The 19,219-nt window shown below is 37.5% G+C and overlaps 1 protein-coding gene across 1 annotated transcript in view; it reads left to right on the forward strand.

The window, feature by feature from the left end:
- Positions 1–17,895, forward strand: part of ELAPOR2 (endosome-lysosome associated apoptosis and autophagy regulator family member 2) — a 220,486-nt gene extending 202,591 nt beyond the window's left edge. The window contains exons 20-22 of the mRNA XM_053716505.1: positions 386–564; positions 1,278–1,443; positions 12,344–17,895. Coding sequence (XP_053572480.1) covers positions 386–564; positions 1,278–1,443; positions 12,344–12,403 — 405 coding nt within the window. The 3' untranslated portion in view covers positions 12,404–17,895. The remainder of the gene's footprint in view (positions 1–385; positions 565–1,277; positions 1,444–12,343) is intronic.
- The last annotated feature ends 1,324 nt before the right edge of the window (positions 17,896–19,219 follow it).

A 19,219-nucleotide genomic window follows, 5' to 3' on the forward strand; every position in this document is an offset into this window, starting at 1 on the left:
CCTGTACCTCATTTTTGTTTCATCACTTCTCATTTGACTCCCCCATCCCTGAACATCAATTCTGTTACATGTTTGTGTATCATCTGTAAATAGACAGACGTACCTTCCCCTGTATATCTTTACTGCTTTACTGATATCACAGATAGTTATTTTACTTGTTATGTCATTTTTTTTAATTTTATTGAGCCATGTTACAAATGTGATTAGTGTTAACATTATTGTAGTCTATGGTAGATATACCCTAAATGTATTATTATTATTATTCATTATTATACACATGTGGGCACATTCAAATTAAATCTGGTATGGTCTGCTGTAATATTCTAGAATATTTACAGTTTAAGATGATATTTTATTGGTGGCTGAATATGACATTTCCCCCTAGGAAACACATTATGTGTGGAATGAACCAAAATTGTGCACGAGGGGTGTCTCTCTGCCTGAGAAAAGAGCGTCTGCCTGTGAATCAATTGACTTCTGGCTTAAGGTTGGAGCTGGGGTGGGAGCCTTTACTGCCGTCCTCTTGGTTGCTCTCACCTGTTACTTCTGGAAGAAAAACAAAAAGTAGGTGTGAGCTGTATGGCTTTATCAGCTTAACCTGTTATATATTTTTTTGCTTTCCCTTGGATTTTTTTTTCTGGGCGCTTATAACGGTTATGTTGTTTTTATAGTTTAATAAAATGTCAAAAAGTATGGATTGTCCAGTTTATAAACACTTCCCATAGGAGAAAAAGAAAAGGATCGCACGAAGCTAGACAGCCTAAAGTCTGTGGTAAACTAAAGCAGAGCTAACTGAAAGCTCATAAAATCATTATTGCGTATGCTTTAATACATGGTTGTCGTACCATGTGACATACCATAGACAAAGCAAAACATTAAATAACTATTTCATACTGCAGTCGATGGCTTAAACCAGGTTTGACCAAGGTTCATGGATTAAATGGACATTTGAGTGCCCATTTTTTTTAGTATAGTTTTTATTGGACGGCCATTTAAATACTGGACTGTACAGTTCAATACGGGACACCTGTTGCCATCAGTAGTAGCAGTCATAGGATCTAATCCATAATGTTTTATTATTATAAGTAAGATCATGAAATCATGAAAATGTATGAAATGGTTCTTGAGATTAGTCAGGAAAAAACTATATAAAAAAAACTTTCTTTTTTTTTTACTGTATCTAATAAAAATAACAAATTTACATTTAAAATATGACAGGGTTTTTTTTTAAACTTTTTTTTTTCCTGACTGGTTAACACTTTGATGTTCACTACTAGGTTGGAGTACAAATATTCCAAACTAATCATGACTGCCAATTCCAAAGAATGTGAACTTCCTGCTGCAGACAGCTGTGCTATAATGGAAGGTGAAGATAACGAGGAGGATGTGGTATATTCCAATAAACCATCATTACTGGAAAAGTTAAAATCACTTGCAACAAAGGTGAGCACAGATAAGGATAAGAAAATGTTCTAATGTGTTAATAACATTTTATTATTGTACTGTTACCGGCACTATTATTTACACATAGTTAAAATCACCTGCACTACTGAGAGCTAGCTGAGCACGCCTGGTGAGCCAATGACAAGAGGCATATATGTGTAACCACCAATTAGTAGCTAGATTACCAGCAGTGCATTGCTGCTACCTATCTAGGTATGTTTTTAAGGTCTGAGAGTTAGAAATTGCTCCATTTTCAGAGCTAAATTACAAGAAAAGGAGCAAAATAAATTTAATGAAAAGTTGGTTCATTACATATAACTTAACATTTTATATAAAAAATATCTCAAGGTGTCTAGCCTTGCCACATATCTGTCCCTAACTGTCTTTAACAGAGATGGTAAGACAATATACTGCAAAACAATGCACTTTTTGCTATCAAAATGACAGTGGCAAGCCTAGTCTACTCTGGCTCCTCAAAAATAAGGGGATATGGCCATTGAGAAGTGTTAGTGAGATTCACACATGGCTGATATGTTAATGTATTGCAAGACTACAGAAAAGTCTGGAATAAAATAAAAGTTCCTAGTATAAATCTAGATCAATTTAGTGAATTAGAAACCCCTATTTCAAATGAAGAAGTTGAGGGTATTATTAAAAAAAAATCTCCTATAATTAATCTACTGGACCAAACGGTCTGCCTAACAAATTATTTAAAATCTTAAAAGATCAAATAGTCCCTGTTTTGACCAAATTATTCAATTCCTATTTAATGGGGAACAAGGCACCATCTACAATTTTTCTGCAATCTTATACATCACTTATTTTAAAACCTGGTAAGAATTCAGAGGAATTGTGTTGAATGCACCTCGAAAAATTATCAGCCCTATTGAACACCAAGCTACTACTCACATTCATATGGATTCAGTGGGAAATTAAATGGAGCCATTTTGCTTTTGTTTATGTTCTTAAATATTATTTATTTCATGTAATTGGCAAGAGTCCATGAGCTAGTGACGTATGGGATATACATTCCTACCAGGAGGGGGCAAAGTTTCCCAAACCTCAAATGCCTATAAATACACCCCTTACTACACCCACAATTCAGTTTTACAAACTTTGCCTCCTATGGAGGTGGTGAAGTAAGTTTGTGCTTGATTTTTTGATTTCTTCTATGATAAGCACTTCTAAGCATTCTGAAGCCCAATTCCTCTCAGAGTAAAGTGTTTGTCAGAGGGATGTGAAGAGAGTATGGCCTATTGATTTTATGGTTTCCCTCGCGGGAAATCTTTTCAACGGTTCTCTGTTATCGGTCGTAGAGATTCATCTCCTACCTCCCTTTTCAAATCGACGACATACTCTTATATACCATTACCTCTGCTGATAGTTTTCAGTACTGGTTTAGCTATCTGCTATATGTGGATGGGTGTCCTTCGGTAAGTATGTATCATTATTTAAGACACACTCAGCTATGGTTTGGCGCCTTATGTATTAATATAAAGTTTTAAATATATATGTTTTTTACTTATATTTGCCATGAGTCAGGTCTATGTGTATTTCACTTTTGCAGTCTAAACAGTTTCAGTATAGGAATCATGTTGGGAAGTTTATTTAAACTTTTTTCTTACCTGGGGTTCAGTCTTTTTCTAATTTGACTTTCATTTTTTCACGGGCAAATCTAGGCTCGCGAGGGCGCAAAATGCTGTTTTTTATTGTGTCATTCTTGGCACAGAATTTTTTGGCACGAAGTTGCGCTTTTGATGGCGCAAATTTCGTCATTTCCTGCTTCTTTGACGCTAGTTGTTTTGGCGCGGAATCGCGTTTGTTATGACGCGAATTGTGTCATTTCCTGGTGTTAGTTTTGCCCCCAATTTTTTTTAACTTCTTTTGCGTAATGCGTCATTTTTGGCGCCAAATTTTAGTTATTTTACCCCTCTCCCTCTATTGCTCGCTGTTTTCACGATCTTTGAAAGCTATTATGCCTGCTTTTGTTTTTCTCTACTGAAACTTTTACATTGTGGAATTTGAATATTTTGCCTAATGTTATTTTTCTGTCTCAAAGGATCCTGTATCAGACAGTTTGTTAAAAATTCTCCTTATTTTTCATTTGAACATTTTTTGTTCTTTGTTTTTCTGTTTATAGCTTTTAGGAGTCTAGTCCTCCTATTAACTATCAGCTAGATTAGGAGTTTTCAGCAATATAGGGAAATTAACGACCGCCACAAAAGTGGCGTTATTTCACCCCCCTATAGCACTGCTATTACAGGTTTACAAAAAGCAGGCTTGTGCGGAAGATATTAGCGCTGCGGAACCTGTTTAGCTCTCTACAAATACCTGATAATAATAATAATAATAATATGGTGGCGTTGAGCTCCATACCGCACCAACATACAAGTGCTGCTTTGACGTGCTCGTGCACGATTTTCCCATAGACATCAATGGGGAGAGTGGGCAAAAAAGAAGCCTAACACCTGCGATCGTGGAAACAAAAGCTCCGTAACGCAGCCCCATTGATGTCTATGGGGAAAGGAAAAGTTATGTTTAAACCTAACACCATAACATAAAAACCACGTCTAAACACCCCTAATCTGCTGCCCCTGACATCGCCGCCACCTACATACAGTTATTAACCCCTAATCTGCCTCCACTATACTAAAGTTCTTAACCCCTAAACCTCTGTCCTCCAACATCACTAACACTAAATAAATATATGAACCCCTAAACCTAACCCTAACGTAACCCTAAGCATAACCCTAAGCCTAAGTCTAACCCTAACACCCCCTAACTTAAATATAATTAAAATAAAGCTAAATAAACCTTACAATTATTACCTAAATAATAACAATTTTAAACTAAATACAAACTTACCTGTAAAAAAACCCCTAAGCTAGCTACAATATAACTAATAATTATATTGTAGCTATCTTAGGTTTTATTTTTATTTCACAGCTAAGTTTGTATTTATTTTAACTAGGTAGACTAGTTATTAAATAGTTATTAACTATTTAATAACTACCTAGTTACAATAAATACAGTTACCTGTAAAATAAAACCTAACCTGCCTTACACTAAAAACTAACATTACAATAAAATAAATTAAATTATTAAAATACAATTTTCTAACTTACAAAAAAAATAAACACTAAATTACAAAAAAATAAACGAAATTATCAAAAATAAAAAAGAATTACTCCTAATCTAATAGCCCTATCAAAATAAAAAGCACCCCAAATAAAAAAAAAAAACCCTAGCCTACACTAAACTGCCAATGGCCCTTAAAAGGGCCTTTTGTGGGGCATTGCCCCAAAGAAATCAGCTCTTTTACTTGTAAAAAAAAAATACAAACCCACCACTCAACCAACCAACCCCCCCAAAAAAAAATATCTAAATAAACCTAAGCTAACCATTGCCCTGAAAAGGGCATTTGGATGGGCATTGCCCTTAAAAGGGCATTAAGCTCTTTTACAGTGCCCAAACCCTAAGCTAACCCCCCCCCCACCCAAAAAACCCTTAAAAAAACCTAACACTAACCCCCGACGATCCACTTACAGTTATCGAAGTCCGGACATCCATCCTCCTCCAGCCGGCGAAGTCCTCATCCAAGCGGAAAGAAGTCTTCATCCAGGAGGATTCTTCAATCTTTATCCATCCGGCAAAGTCCTCATCCAAGCGAGAAGAAGTCTTCATCCAGACGGCATCTTCTATCTTCATCCATGCGGCGCGGAGTGGGTCCATCTTCAAGACATCCAGCGTGGAGAATCCCCTTCTTACGGTCGTCGCTGTAAAATGAAGGTTCCCTTTAAGTGACGTCATCCAAGATGGCGTCTCTTACATTCCTATTGGCTGAAATATTTCTATCAGCCAATAGGAATTAAAGGGGAAAAATCCTATTGGCGGTTGCATTCAGCCAATAGGATTGAGCTCTCATTCTATTGACTGTTCCAATCAGCCAATAGGATTAAAGCTCAATCCTATTGGCTGATTGTAACTTTATTTATTTACTAACTAGTCTACCTAGTTAAAATAAATACAAACTTACCTGTGAAATAAAAATAAAACCTAAGCTTAGGTTTTATTTCACAGGTATTTCGTTTTAAATAGGTATTATTTAGTTAATAATAGTAAGGTTTATTTAGCTTTATTTTAATTATATTTAAGTTAGGGGGTGTTAGGCTTAGGGTTACATTAGGGTTAGACTTAGGGTTAGACTTAGGGTTAGGATTAGGGGTTAATATATTTATGTAGAGTTAGTGATGTGGGAGGTCAGAGGTTTAGGGGTTAATAATTTATTTTAGTATATTTTGTTGTGGGGGGGCTTGCGGTTTATTAGTAAATAGGTTTTTAATAGTGGCGGTGTGGGCGGACGGCAGATTAGGGGTTAATAATCTTTAAATAGTGTTTGCGATGTGGGAGGACAGCGGTTTAGGGGTTAATAGGTTTATTATAGTGGCGACGATGTCAGGGAGCGGAGGAATAGGGGTTAATAATTCTTTTTTTAGCGGTGGCGATGTCCAAATCAGCAGATTAGGGGTTAATAAATTTATTATAGTAGGAGGACCTCGGTTTATGGGTTAATAGGTAGTTTATGGGTGTTAGTGTACTTTGTAACACTTTAGTTATGAGTTTTATGCTACAGCTTTGTAACGTAGAACTCACAGCTACTGACTTTAGATGGCGCTACGGATCTTGTGGTTATAGAGTGTACCGTTCACTTGTTGGCCTCACAGGCAAACTCGTAATACCGGCGCTATGGGAGTCCCATTGAAAAAATACTTTTTTAAAAGTGCGGTACTGACGTTGCGTGACGGCCAAAAAGGTGTGCGGTACACTTATACCTACAAGCGGCGTTAGGGAAAAAGCAGCGTTATGAAGCATAACGATGCTTTTTCACTCATAACGCAAAATTTGTAATCTAGCTGTAAATTAATAATCCTTTTTAAATCTGGATTTTAACATTTTTGCTTTGAGGTTTTTTCCTATTCAGTATACTTTCTGTATTATATTCTTGAAAATTATTGTTCTGATTCCCTCTTGGGACTGTACTACTATTTCTATGGTACTTGTTTTCAGGATTCTTTAGAATTTGAATATAACCTTAGTAGAGCATGTTCACGTATTTTTAGCTCAGCTTTATCTGTGGCTGACATTACTGTTCTTTCAACCTTTGTTGAACAGTTATCATAAGCAGTTTCAGATTCTCAAATATATAACTCTGTTTATTTACTTTAGATGTATTCATTTGGTTATGTTTTCTATATCTATTATTATGATTTCAAATATATTTTATTATCTCTCTCTTGTTAGGATAATAATTTATTTTAGAGTTTTTTTCTGCCCCACTTTAAGCCGGTGATGTAGATCAGTTGGTTGGTGAATATGCTGACTACAAAACACTTGTTCTAGATCAAAGGGTCATAGATTAATTTCTCGACAGGGATAATACAGTCCTTTGGCCTTTGAGGTCAAATCATTGTGTACCATTTATTTGGGTAATAATAACTACTGTTTTTATCAGCTGCTAATTTGGTTAACTCCGAGTGTAAGAACTGAAGAAGCGTTTTTTTTTGTATCCTTCTGGGAGAAGAACGCTATATAACTACTAGTTATTAGACTGCATGAAGGTGCGGTTCTCAAACCAGTCCTTCAGGTGGGGGGCAGATTAAATTGTTTTGGGATGAACTCAGTCCAAATTCTATATTATTCTTAGGGTTTGAATAGCTTTTTAGAACGAGACCTCCTATGGGAAGAATCTTTCTTTCTCAGGAGTAATTATGCCAGTTCTTTTTGCAGGAACAGGATTTGGGTTTCTATTCAATTCTATTTTTTGTCCCTAAGAAGATAGGTTTATTCAGTCCATTCTTGGATCAGAAGACTTTTATATTTTTTTGTTAGTCTCAACTTTTAAGTTGGCGATTATAAGGACTATTATGCCTTTCAGTTTAGGTCATTTCATGTCCATTCCATTTTTTAGGATATTTATCCTCATATTTTATTTCTTTCAGACCACTAGTGGATTCTGAGATTTTCTTTTTAAGCCTTACCAATTTGTCTCTTTTCCATTTGGTTAGGTGACAGCTTTTTGAATCTTTTTAAAAGTTCTTGGTGCCCTTCTTTCTGTCTTCAGTAGGGTATTGAGGTGCTTCCTTATTTGGATGGTATCTTGGTATTAGCTTAAAACTTCAATTCAGCCTTTCATAGAGCAATGTTTTCAGTCCCTTACAGGTGATTAGATGCGCTTTACAAGTACCTAATATATAGGAAAGAGCCGTATTCAAATATATGGACTTTTCTTTTTGTGGAATCCTTCATGAATTAACTAAGTTTTGTTTCTTCAAGACATGGTTAGAGGATTTAATTTACCTAAGAGTTTTGTGATTCCTCAGACTAGGGTCACTTCTTTGGGTTTCTAGATGGATTGTGTGTTCATGTCTTTGTCTTTATCCGACATAATGTCAGGGTGCCAGGAATCCGACTGAGACGAGAAGTGCAAAGATTATCACACCTTTATTAATAACAAAAATAATGAAAAGTCCACAAGTCAAACAACAAGCCAGGAGTCAAAGCCAGAGCTGGTATTCAGACGAGCCGAGTCAGGAGCCGAAGCGAATAGTCAGACGAGCCAAGTCAGGAGCCAAAGCGAGTAGTCAGACGAGCTGGAATCAGACAGCCAGGTAATACACAGGAACTGGAACTCACAAACAGGTCTGAGACAACGCAAGGGCAAAGCATACTCACCAGAGGCCCTTTAAATAATAAGTGATGACATCACAATTCTGAGACTGCAACTAGTCTCACACGGATGATGTACACCAGTGTGGCCATAAGAGGGCATGCAGGAAATGAGCAGCATCACACACTCTGCACCAGACTTAGCAAGAGAGGTGAGTAAAATGGCTGCCAGCAGCACATGGCAAACAAAGCAGGGAAACAACCCTGACACATAAGTCAATTGTAAGTGGTGTTAGCCTGTCTAACTTACAGTCTAGAACATTTCTTTCAGTGGCTATGTGCATGAAAGTTTTAGGTCTCATGACTGCAGCATCAGGCGTGGTTCCCTTTGCTAGTTTTTCTCTGAGATCTCTTTTTGCTTTGCATACTGAATCAATAATGCAGGGTTTGTTTTTAGATATCACAGTTGATATTTTTTAAAACCTAACACTCTACTCTCTCTGTTTTGGTGATTAGTCTATCATCATTTTATTCAGGGGGCCTCCTTTTGTTTGTGCTTCCTGGACTGTATTCTTAATGGATGCAAGTCTTACAGGTTGGGGAGCTGTCTGAGGGTGTTTTGACAGCACAAGGTGTTTGGAAACTTCAAGAGGCGAGGTTTCTAGTCGATATTTAGAACTCAGTCCTATTTTTCAGAGCTCTTTCCGGCTTGGCCTCTTTTTAGGAGAGAACTTTTTCATTTTCTGCTTTCAGACAGACAATATCACAACTGTGGCATTTGTCAATCAACAATAGGGACTCGTAGTTCCTTAGCAATTAAGAAGTATCTTGAATATGTTCTTATATGGAATTCATCTTATGATTTTAGACATTTGGAAGGTGGATTATCTCAGCCGTAAGTCTTTACATCCGGGAGAGTAGTGTCTCTATACTGATGTGTCTTCTCCATTTCCCAGGTACCTTTTCAAGTCCAGGGATCCTCAGGTGGAGATGGTGATGCATTAGTATGTGTCTTGGTTTTCCAACCCGACTACATCTTTCTACCTCTGTTTTTTTCTTTTCTTCCAAAGGTGATTTCCAAGATTATATTGGAACAGTGCCATGTGTTTATGATAGCATCAGCATGGCCTTACAGGTTTGGTATGTGGATCTTGTTCGGATGTCCAGTTGCCATCCTTGGCTGCTTTTTCTTTGGCCAGCCCTCTTATTTTAAGGGCTATTTTTCCATCAAGATCTCAAATTTCTAATTTGGGGTATGGAAATTGATTAGTATTTAGTCATAGACGTTTTTATCGCTATGTTGCAGGCTGATAAGTCTGTTTCAAGGAACATGTATTATCAGGTTTGGAAAACCTATATTTTATAGTGTTCTCATAAATTCTCTTGGCATTCTTTTAGAATTCCTAGGATTTTTCAGTTTCTTCAGGTTGGTCTGGATAAGTTTGTTTAAACTTCCTGATATTCACTGTTTTGTTCAGGCTTTTTGGTTTGTATCAAGCCTGTTCATTTATTAATTCTCCCTTTTTGGAGTCTTAATTTGGTTCCAGGATAGAAGCATAGAAACATAGAATTTGACGGTAGATAAGAACCAAAAAGGCCCATCAAGTCTACCCATATTACATGTTACTTTTTCCTTAGGATAGCGTTATGCATGTCCCAGGCATTTTTAAATTCCTTTACAGTCTTTGTGTTTACCACCTCAAATGGAAGTTTATTCCATGAATCCACCACCCTTTCTGTAATACAATGCTTCCTCAAATTTTTCCTGAATCTACTACCCTCTAACTATAGAACTACCCTCTAACTATAGGATATAGGATTTTGTAGGCTCTTTCTTTTGAGCCTATATTTTCTTAAAGATTATCTACTTTCTTGGAAAGTATTGTTTCTTTTGGCTATCTCTTCTGCTAGAAGAGTTTCTGATTTATCAGCTCTCTCTTCTGTGTCTCCTTATCTGATTTTTTCATCTAGATAAATTGTTTTGTGGACTTCTTGTTTTCCTAAGGTTGTGCATTTGAACAACATTTGTGGAGAAATTGTTATTCCTTCCTTGTTTTCTAATCCTAAATAATTATTTGAGAGTTCTTTTCATCCTTTGGATGTGGTAAGAGCTTGTAATTCTTTATCAAAGTTATTAGGATTTCAAAAGACTTTTAGTCTATTTGTTGTTTTTCTGGTTTCAGAAAAGGTTAGAAAGCCTCTGCCACTTCTTTGGCATCCTTGTTAAAGCTTTTGTTTTTCAAGGCTTATTTGGAGGCCGGGTAGGTTCCGCCTCAGAGATTTACAGCTCATTCTGCTAAATTCAGTCACCATTTCTTCGGCTTTTTCAGAGTGAAGCATAAGATGATCAAATTTGCAAAGCAGTATTTTGTTCTTCTTTGCATTCTTTTGTTGTTTTTATCATTTTAATGTATTTTGCTTTTTCTAAAGCAGTCTTTGAAACAGCTGCCTGAATACATTTTTTGCCAGTTTGATTCTACTGCTTTTGATTTAAAGGGACAGTCTACACCAGAATTTTTATTGCTTAAAAAGATAGATAATCCATTTATTACCCATTCCCTAGTTTTGAATAACCAACACAGTTATATAAATACACTTTTTACCTCTGTGATTACCTTGTATCTAAGCCTCTGCAAACTGCCCCCTTATTTCAATTCTTTTGACAGACATCCATTTTAGCCAATCAGAACTGGTTCACTGGAACTCCACGTGCGTGAGCACAGTGTTATCTATATGACACACATGAACTAACACCCTCTAGTGGTGAAAAACTGTCAAAATGCCGTGAGAGAAGAGGCGGCCTTAAAGAGCTTAGAAATTAGCATATAAACCTCCTAGGTTTAGCTTTCAACTAAGAATATCAAGAGAACAAAGCAAAATTGGTGATAAAAGTAAATTGGAAAATTGTTTAAAATTACATTCTCTATCTGAATCATGAAAGTTTATTTTGGACTAGACTGTCCCTTTAAGTTTTTTCAAGGAAAACTTAATTATGGTGTGGATTTAATTTCTCAGTGGAAATAGCTGTTGTTATTTTATGGACTTCCACATCTTGGGTATTTCTATCCCATACGTCACTAGCTCATGGACTCTTGCCAATTACATGAAAGAAAACATAATTTATGTAAGAACTTACCTGATAAAATAATTTCTTTCATATTGGCAAGAGTCCACGAGGCCCACCCTTTTTATGGTGGTTATGTTTTTTTTGTATAAAAGCACAATTATATTTCCAGTTCCTCTATTTGTATGCTTTTCTACTCCTTATTTTATCACATCACTACTTGGCTATTCATTAAACTGAATTGTGGGTGTGGTGAGGGGTGTCTTTATAGGCATTTGAGGTTTGGGAAACTTTGCCCCCTCCTGGTAGGAATGTATATCCCATACGTCACTAGCTCATGGACTCTTGCCAATATGAAAGAAATGAATTTATCAGGTAAGTTCTTACATAAATTATATTTTTCCATAAAAATCTCAATAAATGACAAATTATAAGCACTGTTTGGTTTCCATAAAAAATTGCAATCATTTGAAGGATGTTGAAGCTAATTTACAAGCTTATAACACTGCTTTTATGAGTACAATAAGCATCCAAACTTGTGAACTGCAAGTTGGGGTTTTTTGTTGCATTTCTTATTGAATAAGCATGACAATACATATGTATGTGTATACTATTGATTGAATATATGTATATATGATTTTGTTTTTATTTAGCTGTGTACCATTAAGGCATATTTCCAAGCTAGAAGTAATAAGTCATTGGGCTTTTCCGCTCTTTATATATTTGATCAAAATCTGCACTTAATGCAAAATGTTAAAGGGCATAAAGGTCAAAAAGTGGTGTACTACTGCTTCATTTAACTATGTGTTTAAACCTGTAACACAGCCCCAGAGCAACAATGGGAAATAGATAAACACATCTGCTGAGCCAATGACATATGGGGCATATGTTTGTAGCCTCCAATCAGCAGCTAGCGCCTGGTAGAGCATATGTTATCCTAGGTTATCAAGAGAACAAAGTAAAATTGATGCTCTACCTGAATCATGAAAGTATAATTTTGAATTTAATGTCCATTTACTGTATTAATTAAGCTGCAATAAAACAATTTATAATTAAAATAGTATGACTTTTTTTTAACTATCAGACGCTATAATTGTATTATTAATCTAATTTGTTTTCATTTTGTGAATTTTTCAGGAATTTCTAATATTCCTTTGTTTTATATTTCAGGAAAGAGAACATAACTTTGAGTCAGTTCAGCTGAAATCCTCACGGTCACAACATATATGAAAAACTGACTTTGCCTTCAGAGAATTAAAAGATTTTTTTTAGGAATAAACTCAAAAGCATATCTAAAGAACAGTCCTGTTCATGGTACCTGGGAAAAGCACTGAGGCATCAAGAGGAAAAAAATCAAGAAGCATAATCAGAAATCATGGCTGCCTTACTACTTTATGTGATTGAATATTTGCCAAAAAAAATGGAATGTTAGTTTGATTTTCAAGCTCAACTCAGGAAGAGAAAACAGATGTGGAAAGATAGATTTCCTGCGCATGACCTGTTTATCATTTCTCTTAACAATAACCACTTCTAGAAACAGTTGCCAAACTTCCAAATGGTAATCATCAAGGATCCATGAACAACTGACCATATTATGATCTTTCTGTATCTACCTCTGTGGAGAGGGAAGTTTTGCTTGTGATGAATACAGTGTCACATAAGATAATGGGATTTTTTTTTCTTAGGCAGAAGTGAAACGAGATTTACAGCCTTTGCGGAAAAAAAAATGTAAAAAAGAAAAAAATGTAGTTCCGCTTTAGGGCTAGATTACAAATAGATCGCTACCATCACTCCCGCTTGCACATTAACGCTGCTAGAAGTAAGCTTTTTTCGCACGTAGGGTAGCATGCATATTACAAGTTGAAAGTAAAAAGCTTTCACACGAGCGCTATCCTGACGCATGCAAAAAGCCTAACTTGGAATATCGCAACCACATTAACGTATTCCCTGTAGACTTCAATGGAGCGTGAAAAGTGAGAAAAAAACCTTATTTGTGCGCAAACATGATCACATTTTATCAAGTGTGCTAACCCAACATGAAATATTAATATTTCACATTCCAATGTTTACATAGCAAAATATTTTCTATGTATTCTTAAATACATATTTCTATCTATCTATCTATCTATCTATCTATCTATCTATCTATCTATCTACTATCTATACTGTTTTTTTGGTAATATATATATATAAGTATAGATATATACAGATATATGTAGGAATATCTATTTGAAATTACTTGGAACTTATTCCCCTATGTGAAGAACATTGAAATGTGAAACATGATCACATTTTATCAAGTGTGCTAACCCAACATGAAATATTAATATTTCACATTCCAATGTTTACATAGCAAAATATTTTCTATGTATTCTTAAATACATATTTCTATCTATCTATCTATCTATCTATCTATCTATCTATCTATCTATCTATCTATCTATCTATCTACTATCTATACTGTTTTTTTGGTAATATATATATATATAAGTATAGATATATACAGATATATGTAGGAATATCTATTTGAAATTACTTGGAACTTATTCCCCTATGTGAAGAACATTGAAATGTGAAATATTTACAGTAAATACATAGTTAACCACTTTATTAAATATGAATATTGCATAAATATGATTTTTTACTTGACTATATATATATATATATATATATATAAATATTTTTTTTTGTTCTAGCGTAACAGTCAGAACTCTGAAATCCCGATATCCCGATGCACGTTAAATTCAATTGTGCTCAAGCAAACGCGTTTACTTTCACCTCATAATATGCTACTTCTGATGCACACAAATAGCCATGATAAACCCCTTTTCTCTCACGTGCAACAGTTAGTGTGCCACTTGCAATCTAGCCCATAATCGGTGAAAAAAAAATTAATAACAAATTTTCACTTTTCCAAATTATTTTTTTTACTATTTAATAGAAAGTATAAAATCCACCCAAAAATTGTTTGAAAAAGTTGTATGTAAAATCCCATTTTTATTTTGTAAAGTTATGACAGGAAGAATTATGTTATGTCATAACTTTTAAATAAATAGAACATTCAATTAATTTATTCTGGAAGTTTAAACAATGTTTCTAGGAAATGTATTTCTGCTGCCTATTTAGGGAGCCAAAAGCTCTAGTTTTTATTTATTAAGACCAAAAAAAAAATCACTTTAAGGAGTTGATATTAATTTTGTTTTTATAAGGCTTTTAAGTTGAATTTAAAAACCTGATATACAACTCCTTGCATCCATCGTGACATTTTCTTGTGAGTTTCTACCATAAATCACAAACTACAGTAACATTTAAAGGGACAGAAACCTTAGTTTTAAATAATGTGCCATAATATACACTTACACAAGTACTGAGTTTTTATCAATACTGAAGAATTTGTTTATTAATATATTTTTAGTCTAAAGGAGAGCTCCAGATCCTCAATTGGGCAGTGAGCTGCAACTATTTTTTTCTTATTTAAATAAAAGTGTGGTATGGACTAAACATTAGCCTACTGCTCATGCTAGTCTGCCTCCCGGAAATGCGCACTCCCTGAACTCATCAGTGTAGGCACACCCTTAACTTAACAGTGTAGGCACGCCCTGAACTCACTAGTGTAGGCACACCCTGAACTCACTAGTGTAGGCACACCCTGAAGTCACCAGTGTAGGCACACCGTGAACTCACCAGTGTAGGCACACCCTGAACTCACCAGTGTAGGCACACCCTGAACTCACCAGCGTAGGCACACCCTGAACTCACCAGTGTAGGCACACCCTGAACTCACCAGTGTAGGCACACCCTGAACTCACCAGTGTAGGCACACCCTTAACTTAACAGTGTAGGCACGCCCTGAACTCACCAGTCTAGACACACCCTGAACTCACCAGTGTAGGCACACCCTGAACTGAACAGTGTAGGCACACCCTGAACTGAACAGTGTAGGCACACCCTGAACTTAACAGTGCAGGCACACCCTGAACTTAACAGTGCAGGCACACCCTGAACTTAACAGTGCAGGCACACCCTGAACTGAACAGTGCAGGCACACCCTGAACTGAACAGTGTAGGCACACCCTGAACTGAACAGTGCAGGCACACCCTGAACTGAACAGTGCAGGCACACCCTGAACTCAACAGTGTAGGCACACCGTGAACTCAACAGTGTAGGCACACCCTGAACTTAACAGTGTAGGCACACCGTGAACTCAACAGTGTAGGCACACCCTGAACTTAACAGTGTAGGCACACCGTGAACTCAACAGTGTAGGCACACCCTGAACTTAACAGTGCAGGCACACCCTGAACTGAACAGTGTAGGCACACCCTGAACTTAACAGTGCAGGCACACCCTGAACTTAACAGTGCAGGCACACTGTGAACTTAACAGTGTAGGCACACCGTGAACTTAACAGTGTAGGCACACCCTGAACTCAACAGTGTAGGCACACCCTGAACTTAACAGTGCAGGCACACCCTGAACTTAACAGTGCAGGCACACCCTGAACTGAACAGTGCAGGCACACCCTGAACTTAACAGTGCAGGCACATACTGAACTTAACAGTGCAGGCACACCCTGAACTTAACAGTGCAGGCACACCCTGAACTCAACAGTGCAGGCACACCGTGAACTTAACAGTGTAGGCACACCGTGAACTTAACAGTGTAGGCACACCGTGAACTCAACAGTGTAGGCACACCGTGAACTCAACAGTGTAGGCACACCCTGAACTCAACAGTGTAGGCACACCGTGAACTCAACAGTGTAGGCACACCGTGAACTCAACAGTGTAGGCACACCGTGAACTCAACAGTGTAGGCACACCGTGAACTCAACAGTGTAGGCACACCCTGAACTTAACAGTGTAGGCACACCCTGAACTTAACAGTGCAGGCACACCCTGAACTTAACAGTGCAGGCACACCCTGAACTCAACAGTGCAGGCACACCCTGAACTCAACAGTGCAGGCACACCCTGAACTCAACAGTGCAGGCACACCCTGAACTCAACAGTGTAGGCACACCGTGAACTTAACAGTGTAGGCACACCGTGAACTTAACAGTGTAGGCACACCGTGAACTTAACAGTGTAGGCACACCGTGAACTCAACAGTGTAGGCACACCGTGAACTCAACAGTGTAGGCACACCGTGAACTCAACAGTGTAGGCACACCGTGAACTCAACAGTGTAGGCACACCGTGAACTGAACAGTGTAGGCACACCGTGAACTCAACAGTGTAGGCACACCGTGAACTCAACAGTGTAGGCACACCGTGAACTCAACAGTGTAGGCACACCCTGAACTTAACAGTGTAGGCACACCCTGAACTTAACAGTGCAGGCACACCCTGAACTTAACAGTGCAGGCACACCCTGAACTCAACAGTGCAGGCACACCCTGAACTCAACAGTGCAGGCACACCCTGAACTCAACAGTGCAGGCACACCCTGAACTCAACAGTGTAGGCACACCGTGAACTTAACAGTGTAGGCACACCGTGAACTTAACAGTGTAGGCACACCGTGAACTTAACAGTGTAGGCACACCGTGAACTCAACAGTGTAGGCACACCGTGAACTCAACAGTGTAGGCACACCGTGAACTCAACAGTGTAGGCACACCGTGAACTCAACAGTGTAGGCACACTGTGAACTCAACAGTGTAGGCACACCGTGAACTCAACAGTGTAGGCACACCGTGAACTCAACAGTGTAGGCACACCGTGAACTCAACAGTGTAGGCACACCGTGAACTCAACAGTGTAGGCACACCGTGAACTCAACAGTGTAGGCACACCCTGAACTTAACAGTGCAGGCACACCCTGAACTTAACAGTGTAGGCACACCCTGAACTTAACAGTGCAGGCACACCCTGAACTCAACAGTGTAGGCACACTGTGAACTTAACAGTGTAGGCACACCGTGAACTTAACAGTGTAGGCACACCGTGAACTTAACAGTGTAGGCACACCGTGAACTTAACAGTGTAGGCACACCGTGAACTTAACAGTGCAGGCACACCGTGAACTCAACAGTGCAGGCACACCCTGAACTTAACAGTGTAGGCGGTGCTCTTCTGTTTGGCTGTATTGCAGCCCTCCCAACTGTCCCTATTTGAGAGGTAGTCTCTGATTCTGAGCTCTGTCATGCTGTCCCTCTGAGATGGCCAAATGTCCCTATTTGCAGAATTTTCTTAGCCCCACTCATGGAACGCCCAAACTACCCAGAAACACCCAATGACCACCCTGACACACCCACAATCCTGCTCACTAACCACCCATAATCCCACCCCTCCCAACACAGCTACACTCACCAAATAGTAACGGGTCGCCTACAACCTCCTGAGTCCTTGATACACAGCCAGAAATGTTGGGAGGTATTTTATCGCTCTAGCAATCAAATAGGAAAACACATGTTGGAGCAATTAGAGCTTAAAGTACCAGCTTGGATTAAAAAAAACAACATATTGTTAAACAAATTAATTCTCCATTTGGGTATAAATGAAAATTCATTACTGGTGTAAGAATATATTATAGCACATTTTTCAAAACTAAGGTTTACCCTCCCTTTAAAGTTAGAGAAAAATATACTTTACTGTACAATTTATTTTCTGAGATTCCTTTGTTATTGTTTTTTTGTTTCTTACTTTGTAAGTATATGTTTTAAACGGATAATACAGATATGTGAACATGTGGAAATTAAAAGACAAATACTGTTTTATTTTGATTTTGATTTTTTTTTAATTACTGCATATATAATACACTAGTCCTGGAATAAATCCAATTAGAAGCAGTAAATTAAAACATTTAGTGAATTGATTTAAAGAGACATAAAATCCCTGATGATATTGTAAAAAATAATTTTGAAGAAAATTATTTTTTAATTCTAAAACTGATTGCCTACACCTCAAAAAAGTCTGGTATTGCTCCTTTCAAACCCCCATAGGGAATGCATGTTTATATGTGTTGCAGCCATGTTGACTCTGCCCTTAGTGAATCCAAAATTGATACAAAACTAACGCAAGGGTCCTGTGATTTTAGCGGCTTTTGGGATACACTGGATACAGTGTTGCTTTGGTTGACTTTGCAAGTACCTAGGCTGGACTTTTTCAGTGGTAAACATTAAAGGGACAGTCTAGTCCAGAATTTTTATTGTTTAAAAAGATAGATAATCCCTTTATCACCCGTTCCCCAGTTTTGCATAACTAACACGGTTATATTAACCCCTTGAGTACTAATGACGGCTCAGAGCCGTCGTTAGCACTCAACCACCTTTTAAAAACTCTGGGGGCTGTATAGTGACAGGCATCGCCAGGGCTTCCCATTACGTGTGGTGACATCACGCACAATGATATGATGACATCACTGTGCAACTTTATTTAAAATTAACAATACAAAGTATAGGGAAAAGGGGGCATGCTGCTTAGAAGCCTGTATCTCAGGCATCTAAGCAGCTACAGACTCCCAAGAACCACAGTTGGAAAGTTAATTGCCTAACCTTTACAACGGTATTAGTCTTGGGGATCTGGGGGGAGTTACTTTTTTTTTTTTTAAATAGTGAAAAACAGAAAAAAATTAAAATCCTGCTTAGCACTCAAAGGGTCACGTTTTACCTCTGTGTTTACCTTGTATCTAAGCCTCTGCAAACTGCCACTTTATTTCAGCTCTTTTGACAGACTTGCATTCTAGCCAATCAATGCTGACTCCTAGTTAACTCCACGGGTGTGAGCACAATGTTATCTATATGACACACGTGAACTAACACCCTATAGTTGTGACAAAATGTATTCAGATAAGAGGCGGCCCTCAAGGGCTTATGAATTAGCATATGAGCCTACCTAGGTTTAGCTTTCAACAAATAATACCCAGAGAACAAAGCAAATTTGATGATAAAAGTAAACTGGAAAGTTGTTTAAAATTACATACCCTATCTGAATCATGAAAATTTAATTTGGACTAGATTGTTCTTTTAAATTCTTATCAGTATTGTGGCTTTATGTCCCTTTAATAAAATGCATAATTGTACATAGGCACAGGTAACTGTT

The sequence above is a fragment of the Bombina bombina genome, chromosome 6, assembly GCF_027579735.1.
Source record: "Bombina bombina isolate aBomBom1 chromosome 6, aBomBom1.pri, whole genome shotgun sequence".
Lineage (NCBI taxonomy): Eukaryota > Metazoa > Chordata > Amphibia > Anura > Bombinatoridae > Bombina > Bombina bombina.